The sequence below is a fragment of the Sinocyclocheilus grahami genome, unplaced genomic scaffold (assembly GCF_001515645.1).
Source record: "Sinocyclocheilus grahami isolate Dianchi unplaced genomic scaffold, SAMN03320097.WGS_v1.1 scaffold527.1, whole genome shotgun sequence".
In the NCBI taxonomy this organism is placed as follows: Eukaryota; Metazoa; Chordata; class Actinopteri; order Cypriniformes; family Cyprinidae; genus Sinocyclocheilus; species Sinocyclocheilus grahami.
Window position 1 is genome coordinate 387,391 of NW_015505706.1, and position 10,507 is coordinate 397,897.

The 10,507-nt window shown below is 36.1% G+C and overlaps 1 protein-coding gene across 1 annotated transcript in view; it reads right to left on the reverse strand.

Annotated features, from left to right (window-relative positions):
* il1rapl1a (interleukin 1 receptor accessory protein-like 1a) overlaps positions 1-10,507 on the reverse strand; it is a 106,166-nt gene that overhangs the window by 69,647 nt on the left and 26,012 nt on the right. Inside the window, exon 2 of the mRNA XM_016237948.1 lies at positions 398-495. Coding sequence (XP_016093434.1) covers positions 398-482 — 85 coding nt within the window. The 5' untranslated portion in view covers positions 483-495. The remainder of the gene's footprint in view (positions 1-397; positions 496-10,507) is intronic.

Consider the following 10,507-nt stretch of genomic DNA (forward strand, 5'->3'; position numbering starts at 1 on the left):
ACACACCCTCCCTCACACACATTAGAGTATCACCTCTGACAGATGGGCTGGCACTGCTCTCTTCCCAACCTGTTCTCTGTTGCAAAATGTATGTGTGTATTTACATGTGTTCCCATTTGTGTGTGTGTGCAGTTTGGTGATTATGTACTTGCCTACTTGTGCGTAAAGGAAAGCACACATACACACTCACTATCTCAGCACACAAGAATGACCTTCACAGTCAATGCTGCATTAAATTAAGCTTTAATATGTACAGTCACATGGCCGGTGAGAGCAGTTTAGCATAGCAGCTTTCATTACGCCATGAAATAATATTTGATGTTACACTTTAATGCGAAGATCAAGCCCTCTGTGAGAGAGAGAGAGAGAGAGAGAGAGAGAGAGAAATTGGACATACCTGAGCCTCTCTTTGACACCACTTTCAGAGTCAGAGACACAGAGACACCGCAGAGCAGGAACAGCACTGGGTTGAGAGCTGTCATCTTCCTCTCCAGCCTGACGGAGACACAGATAGAAACCTCACATGTCATACAGGCAACATACAAGCACAAGCTACCCACGTTCAGACCTGCATTTGCTTTTCTGCCAAACACAAGATTTAAAGGTGAAATGTGTAATTTTGTCGATGTTAAAACCCAGTAGGCTGACTTCGTGAAGTGGGTAAACATGGTGACGCTGTCAAACACTGCTCTGTTTGTTTGAGTGGCCCGACATTTTAACTTCTGACTCAACCAATGGCGTGAATTTGGGGCAGGACTACTTTACTGGAACAATAGAAGAGTGTGTTTAAGAAATCTATTCGAAAACATTATTATTATTGCAGTCCCCTACTGGTTTACAGTATATATTTTTTAAATGACTGGGCAGTTTTTGAGTGATAATACTGTTGGAAAAACCCCATAGACTTACATTAAACAATACTATAGAGATTTGCTGGGCTATTTTGATCTGGGCTAGCAAGCAACCACCCAGAACACCAAAGCAACATGCTAAAAACACTCAGTATACATTACCATCTGATTAGCAATCTTTAATATAATGGTTTTTAATATAGTATGTAAAATGGATAATTCCGATTCTTGATTATGATTGGCTGAGCCGCATTCGAAGACATTATAAAATACTCTATAAACAAACCTTTGACCTTATTACATCAGTATTACTTCGTTGCTGCTAGACATTGCTGAAGAACTTGGTGGAAAAATGGTTATTCGTTACCAATAAATTAATAGATTTTTATTGCTTTTTGTTTATTTTATGAGACCTTGCCCGGTATAGCAACATCCCTTAGCTGTTCTAAAAATCACTGTAAACCATGGCTTCTTGAGGCTTGTTGCTTTAAAACACCCCTCAGTATACCTTAGCAACCACATAGTAACATACTAAAAAAACATTCAAGTATAGCAACCACCCACTCACAATTTATTCAGAAATGTACAAATCTAGTTGGTTTTACTGGCCACATAGCAACACTCAAGAGTAAATGCTGCTCAGAATACCTTAGCTGCAACAAAGCAACCTTTAATAATATGATTGAATTGATAAATATGATTTCAAACAAATAAAATTAGCCAGAATACCTTAACAACTGCCATGCACCACCCTATATATTGTATTCAGTAAACATGCAAATTATGTTTATATTGACAAATGACACTACTAATTATTTGTTATACTGACATTTGTTATGAAAATTATACAAATTCCATTTTTGTCTTTAGTGTAGAGGTAGTACAAACCTTCAAGGAGCAGAAACATACAAATTTACTGTAGTTGTTCATACTGACTTGTTACAATACTAAAATTTCTAACTTTGTTACAGAACCTTGATATTCTACAATATTTGATACCATGGGGGAAAATCACCACATTAAGGCCATATAATTTGAACAGTATCCAAGTTCATTTAAGTTTAATCATTTTCTTATCACTGAAACTCTGTTGCTTCAAATTCTTCACATCATGTGTGAAGAGCTCTGATGGGGGTTATATAGTAATAATAATAATAACAATAATAATCATCATCATCATAATCTGCATTATTATAATACAACTGCACTGTAAAATAAAAAATGAATATTTCATGAATATATGTATGAATAATTAAAGCATATCTGAATATACTAATCAGAGCAATACATAATTTTTCATAATAGAAATGGCAAATGGCCCCCAAATATATGTATTTATAATAACTTTCTCCTCTCCATGTACTTGCTTTATGTACAAAGTTCCAGCAATAATGTGTAAAGTATGCAAAATTTAATTTCTCTGGAATTCAGACATTTTTGCTTTCTTACTTTCTCCATATATATGTATATGTGTGATACAAAGCTAAGAGAGATATAATCTTTAAGCATTTCTTTCTTGGTCAAATCATATTAAAGTATGACTTCTTCATATTTTATTTGATTTCTCTGCCTTCCCACGAAGCCACTCAATCACCTGCGTTCTGTGTTCATATTTGAAATCTATTTTAATCTCCGTTTGCTGTCTGTGCACAACGTCCACACAATTCTCCCACCTGAGAGGTTATAGAAGCCTGTTTTCAGAGGGCATCCAAACCATTTCCATCGGAGAATAAGCACACACTGATTGCTTTGTCCTCTCTCCTTGAATGGGTGTTTCTTAAATGTTTGAGTAATGTAGGACACCCACGATTATTAAAAAGAACTCTGGGTGTGTAACATTTTAAGAGAATTAATTAAACTCGTTAACAAAGAGGTCAGGAAAAAAAAAGATATGCAGTAATGATTTAGTGTATCATCTCCCTTTAAAGTGTAAGAACAAATGATCTTGTACTTATTTGAACAATGTCTAAGAACTTGGTATTACAACCACTTCTTGTGTCTGTTTGCCTCTTTAAGAAGAATCGCTTTATGTATCCCCCAATTGTAAGTCGCTTTGGATAAAAGCGTCTGCTAAATGACTAAATGTAAATGTAAATGTAAATGATGAGAGCTATCAGTGAGGCGAACTAGATATCTGAATGCTATGCGCAAGTCTATTGAACCCAAATTTGACTGATATATTCATTAATAAAGAGGCACAGAGTTTGGTAACTGGATTCAAAGGTAAATATATATGGATGGTTAACAAGGAACATGAACATTTTTCAAGATTTTAGGTAAATAATGCATTAAAGGATAAGGAAAAGGGTATATTTTAAATGCTGTAACTGTTTTTCACCATTTTTAACAAACGTTTAGCTTTTTGCAGTTAATATAAATGAATACAGTGTGAAAAATACATTTCTCAAAACACAAGTACTGCATATACATGTCAACCACCCATAATCACTACTGTTTACGGTTTTATTTGAAGTCTCCAGCTGATAAAGCACCTTAACATCATTTCAGGTTCATAATTCATTTCACAGTCCTGTCACATGACTCCCCCATGATGCACTGCTTCTGTCACTTTAACGCAGACCTATAAATTACTCCCTGCAGCTATACGGTATTCTTGGAATTCCCTCTAAGACTTGTTATATCTAATCAAATAACACCTATATTCCCTGCTTCCCGTCTTTTTTCAAATAATTAATGTAAACTTAATAAGTGTGTGCAAACCCTTCCTCTTCATCCGTAATTATCTTACAATAACATTCTACTGATGATGAATTGCATGCCAAATTCAGACACTGGAAGGCCTAAATCCCATCAGGAACAGTAGCATTTGAGAGGTTAATAGACTTTATTTTGTGTGTGTGTGGGAGTGTGTGTGTGTCCGTGTGTGTGTGTGTGCTAAAAAGGCAAAGGGGCGAAAGAGAGAGAGTGCTCTTGTGATCTCTTTAAATGGCTTATCATCCCTCTCCCACACATAATCTCAGGGTTCTGAGAGAGGAGAGAGAGACAGAGAGAGAGAAAAAAGAGAAAAGGTAGAATATAAAGATTTCACATTTTCACAGCCACCAGTTAATGTGTATGAGATCACTTATTACGGCTTTAATTAAAGGGATAGTTCACCCAAAAATGAAAATTCTGTCAACATTTACTCATCCTCATGCTGTTCCAAACCCAAACGACTTTCTTTCCTCAGTGAAACATAAAAGGTACATTTTATAGGACTGTTCTGGAACAGACCCATTTAGGCAATTATTAACTGAAAATCTTGATATCCGCCCTCTGATGTTTTCATCCAGTAAGCAGCAATGTCTAAATTGTGAATTGATTGTTTTTCAAGTCAGATCTCTTTAATGAATTGGTTAATCCAGTTCACAAAATGTGAATGATTTGTTCACAAATCTGACTGATATGGTCAGTTCAGCTCTCTCAATGAATCACAACAAATAATACGGAGGAGAAAATGATCAGTGAACAATGACTTCCATGTTCTTCACACAACCTTAAGGCCTTTCCACACTGAGCGCGAAGAAGCGAAACGAATATCGGATGCGATGACGCGCTGGAATAAATACATTTCTATGGATGCTTCCACATAGACTGTGAACATTCGCAACCGAAAATGCAAATGTTTTTTTCGCACCAGTCCGACAAATCTTTTCTGTTTCGCAACGCGAAAACACGTGCCGTCCAATAAGATTTGACCTAGGATCATGTGACCAGAGCAGCTGCTGTTGCATAAAAGGGTGAGAATGGTGGCGCTGTTTCGAAAGCCACTGAAAACAAACACTGTAGAAGAGTATCCTTGATAAGAGAAGAGAGTGGATGCTGAGTTCTTGTTATCGTTGGTATTTGAGAACAGATTTATTCTCACATGTTCTTTATACAGAATAACATTTCTATTAATTCTCCACTGAATTATGTGATCTGTAGAGCACCGTCCATTTTCTTCCATGTGTGCGAGTGTTGAGTCAGAGGAGCGCTTTCACTCTTTTTCTACACATGAAATATGAAAGCAAATAGACATGATTATGACAATATAATTTCTGTATGTGTTTTGTATGCAGCTCATGGTATTTTTATAGCAATAAAGGATGTTTATGACAAATATTAGCAAGCACACACTGATTGCTTTGTCCTCTCTCCTTGAATGGGTGTTTCTTAAATGTTTGAGTAATGTAGGACACCCACGATTATTAAAAAGAACTCTGGGTGTGTAACATTTTAAGAGAATTAATTAAACTCGTTAACAAAGAGGTCAGGAAAAAAAAAGATATGCAGTAATGATTTAGTGTATCATCTCCCTTTAAAGTGTAAGAACAAATGATCTTGTACTTATTTGAACAATGTCTAAGAACTTGGTATTACAACCACTTCTTGTGTCTGTTTGCCTCTTTAAGAAGAATCGCTTTATGTATCCCCCAATTGTAAGTCGCTTTGGATAAAAGCGTCTGCTAAATGACTAAATGTAAATGTAAATGTAAATGATGAGAGCTATCAGTGAGGCGAACTAGATATCTGAATGCTATGCGCAAGTCTATTGAACCCAAATTTGACTGATATATTCATTAATAAAGAGGCACAGAGTTTGGTAACTGGATTCAAAGGTAAATATATATGGATGGTTAACAAGGAACATGAACATTTTTCAAGATTTTAGGTAAATAATGCATTAAAGGATAAGGAAAAGGGTATATTTTAAATGCTGTAACTGTTTTTCACCATTTTTAACAAACGTTTAGCTTTTTGCAGTTAATATAAATGAATACAGTGTGAAAAATACATTTCTCAAAACACAAGTACTGCATATACATGTCAACCACCCATAATCACTACTGTTTACGGTTTTATTTGAAGTCTCCAGCTGATAAAGCACCTTAACATCATTTCAGGTTCATAATTCATTTCACAGTCCTGTCACATGACTCCCCCATGATGCACTGCTTCTGTCACTTTAACGCAGACCTATAAATTACTCCCTGCAGCTATACGGTATTCTTGGAATTCCCTCTAAGACTTGTTATATCTAATCAAATAACACCTATATTCCCTGCTTCCCGTCTTTTTTCAAATAATTAATGTAAACTTAATAAGTGTGTGCAAACCCTTCCTCTTCATCCGTAATTATCTTACAATAACATTCTACTGATGATGAATTGCATGCCAAATTCAGACACTGGAAGGCCTAAATCCCATCAGGAACAGTAGCATTTGAGAGGTTAATAGACTTTATTTTGTGTGTGTGTGGGAGTGTGTGTGTGTCCGTGTGTGTGTGTGTGCTAAAAAGGCAAAGGGGCGAAAGAGAGAGAGTGCTCTTGTGATCTCTTTAAATGGCTTATCATCCCTCTCCCACACATAATCTCAGGGTTCTGAGAGAGGAGAGAGAGACAGAGAGAGAGAAAAAAGAGAAAAGGTAGAATATAAAGATTTCACATTTTCACAGCCACCAGTTAATGTGTATGAGATCACTTATTACGGCTTTAATTAAAGGGATAGTTCACCCAAAAATGAAAATTCTGTCAACATTTACTCATCCTCATGCTGTTCCAAACCCAAACGACTTTCTTTCCTCAGTGAAACATAAAAGGTACATTTTATAGGACTGTTCTGGAACAGACCCATTTAGGCAATTATTAACTGAAAATCTTGATATCCGCCCTCTGATGTTTTCATCCAGTAAGCAGCAATGTCTAAATTGTGAATTGATTGTTTTTCAAGTCAGATCTCTTTAATGAATTGGTTAATCCAGTTCACAAAATGTGAATGATTTGTTCACAAATCTGACTGATATGGTCAGTTCAGCTCTCTCAATGAATCACAACAAATAATACGGAGGAGAAAATGATCAGTGAACAATGACTTCCATGTTCTTCACACAACCTTAAGGCCTTTCCACACTGAGCGCGAAGAAGCGAAACGAATATCGGATGCGATGACGCGCTGGAATAAATACATTTCTATGGATGCTTCCACATAGACTGTGAACATTCGCAACCGAAAATGCAAATGTTTTTTTCGCACCAGTCCGACAAATCTTTTCTGTTTCGCAACGCGAAAACACGTGCCGTCCAATAAGATTTGACCTAGGATCATGTGACCAGAGCAGCTGCTGTTGCATAAAAGGGTGAGAATGGTGGCGCTGTTTCGAAAGCCACTGAAAACAAACACTGTAGAAGAGTATCCTTGATAAGAGAAGAGAGTGGATGCTGAGTTCTTGTTATCGTTGGTATTTGAGAACAGATTTATTCTCACATGTTCTTTATACAGAATAACATTTCTATTAATTCTCCACTGAATTATGTGATCTGTAGAGCACCGTCCATTTTCTTCCATGTGTGCGAGTGTTGAGTCAGAGGAGCGCTTTCACTCTTTTTCTACACATGAAATATGAAAGCAAATAGACATGATTATGACAATATAATTTCTGTATGTGTTTTGTATGCAGCTCATGGTATTTTTATAGCAATAAAGGATGTTTATGACAAATATTAGCAGTGTAGCGTTATTAAACATACAAAGAGTGCATGTGTCTGTGTGGTGGTCTTAAAAATAATAATAATAAATGTGTAAAACTAAGGAAAATTGCAAATAAATTATATTAGAGTAACACTGAACTTAAAACAATTGAATGTATTTTCCGAATGCACTTTAGAATGTATTATCTGTGACGATTAATGTTCCCTGCTCAGCCTTGAAGGGTTCACTGATTGCTTGATTATTTTCCCTTGGGAAGTGTTCACCTGTTTGGGGGAGGGGGCGCGCTGCTCAGAAAATACAGAGACTCTGATGGTGAAGCAGCAGCTCCGTGTCCTGTGTTTTATGAACAATTCACATCTCCCCTCATCAGGTATGAAATTCATGTAAATGTATATGCGTTCCTAATATGCTGAAGTTATGAGAAATGCAAATATTATCCTTTAAAGGGTGAATATGTGGTTGTTTTCGGATGTTTAAAAGTTTGTATCGAGTCCAGTCAGTGCACCGCGTGTGCTAATCGCACATTCTATGCTAATGATGGAGACAACGTGTTCTCGTAGTCAGTGACTACGATGTAATGTATGTGAGCGAAATATAACATATTTGTGAGAAATGACAAAAATGGTTTATCAGTTACAAATGTGTGTTCTAAAAGTGAAAGAGTTGATTAAATGGAGTTTCATATACTTTCCTGTATGTAAAATCCTGAACTGGCATCCTGAAGAGCTAATAAGTTAGAATGTGTACATCAAAGCGATTGTAACAGTTCATTAAGTGATTTTTCACATTATGTGAGTATATAAAATGCATATATAAGATGATTATTGTTCTAAAATATTACTGTTATGAGTTCTCTGAAATCTAAAAGAAATACTAAAATATATTAAATGGGTAAAAAAGGGTGTATTAAGTGTTGGAATACCTGTACAATTCATATGTTTGAAAGAACAGTATAAAGGAAAGTACCATGCACATGTTACCTGTTAAAAATGTATTTCATGTAGCTGCAACGCTCTCATGTCACTCATGTTTCAGCAATGTTGAATTGAAAAAAAATTGGTAAAATGTGTTGCAATGCTTTTAATGCTGCTCAGAAAATACAGAGACTCTGATGGTGAAGCATCAGCTCCATGTCCTGTGTTTTATTAACAATTCACATCTCCCCTCATCAGGTGGTGAGGGTGCTTTATTATAGAATCAAAATCAACTGTAGATCACAATCGGAAGTTATTACAAGCACTTCATGATGGTTTAAAGTGGGCAAGCAAATACATTTTCAAGTGTTGCTTGATGATAATTGTACTTCTAATTATATTTTAGGATGTAGCCTATTCTTGTAAGCATTATAGATAGTTTGTGTTTCTGGTGTAGAGCCAAACTTTATCTTAATTTAGATGGTAAATCCATATACGAGATATATATCTGAGGAAAAATGCATTGTTCAGCACCACCTAGCGTGCAGACGTAAATTAGCTGAAGGCGAACAATCGTTTCGTGCTTGGTGTGAAAGCACCGTTCGTCAGCAATACGCCTCGCTTTTTCGCATAGCGCTCAGTCTGGAAAGGCCTTTAGTGTTTTTTTGTTTTAATATGACATGTCATATGGGACATTTCTGATACTTTATAATCCATTTTAAAGCTTAAAAGTTCCAGTCCACATCCATTATAATTGCATTGAAAACAGCAACCAGTGCAAAAAACAAAGAAAGCCATACAAGCTTGGTATGTCATAAGAGTAAGTAAATAACAAAAATAAATTATGGCCAACCAGCTTTCACAGAAAAATGTTAATATGTTGATTTCAGATGAAATTGTACAATGTGAATCATCTGAAAATGTAAATTTTTAGTAGGGGTATGAATCTTCACTGGTTTCACAATTCGATTTGATTACAATAGTCATGTCAATGATTCGATATCCCGATGCATCACGATGTGTTGCATCCTCAATTTTTTATATTACTCGCATGGCTACATTTTCATATAAATTTTATCACATTTATTTGATGCATTTTTATTAAATTATATAAGCAGAATCAGATTCAGAATCGTCAAAGAGAGAATCGCATTGCATCGGAGAATCAATATTTTCTCCCACCCATAATGTTTAGGGGGGAAAAAAACATTAAAAGTAACTGTAACTGGGGCGTAAGCAGATTGTAGGAAAACATATGAACAAGATCATACAAATTCATATGAATTTGCAAACTGTTCAGCAAAATGTAAAACCGTTATAAACTACCATGAGATTTGGTTGATTATTAAGTAGTGCCTTCCCATGCAGAACTTGCTGCAATGATACTAGACTTTAGTGGGTGGTTGCCAGGGCATTGCTATGCAGTTACTAAGGTGTTTTGAGTGACATGTAGTGTCAGTCAGAACACTATCCCTTAATCTAAATATATAGCTTCAAGATTTTTCATCCCATATTAGCACAAAAAAGAAATGAGCCAATAAGAAAAAAAGGTAAATTATACATATATTATGCATTATATAAAATACATAATTTAATTTGCTTAATTTTATGTAATTTGCTGTTTTGCATTTATATTCTTTCTCTATATATTTCAGTTGATCATAAAAGTAACAAACATGTCTCTCCTCAACAAGCCGCATGATTCAAGGTAGTACAAACAAACAATGTGGGATGAGTTATGTGCCATATTTCCAGCCTTAGGGTTAACGCTTTTTTAAAAAGTGATGCTAGAGATGCGTGACTTAACAAATAACACTAATCATCCCCAATCATTCAGTCACCTGTTAAATCACACAGTCACCTAATCATCTGCCAGACTGAACACTTTTAAGATCAAATCAGTCCAAATGAGCGCTGCTTTTTCCCCCACTCACAATTGGCAATTCAATCACCGTCCAGTTAGAGGCGTACACAGAAGGTCTTCCTCATTTCTCATTGCAGCTAATATCCACATACACATGTACGGTCGCTCATACACATGCACATGGACAGGCGTGTGGTGGCGGGCCCAGCTGTGAATGATTGATGTGGTGATTTTATGATTTAATCCAATTTAAACTCTCCACATCTCCAGGCCTGACAGTCAAGACATTTACCATGCGGTAAATATAACAGTGCCCCTGGAGGAAGAGAGCTGCGTTATGAACAGAGATACACACATCGTTAACCCCCCCCCCCCCCCCCCCGCCCTACGGAAACAACACACGGACC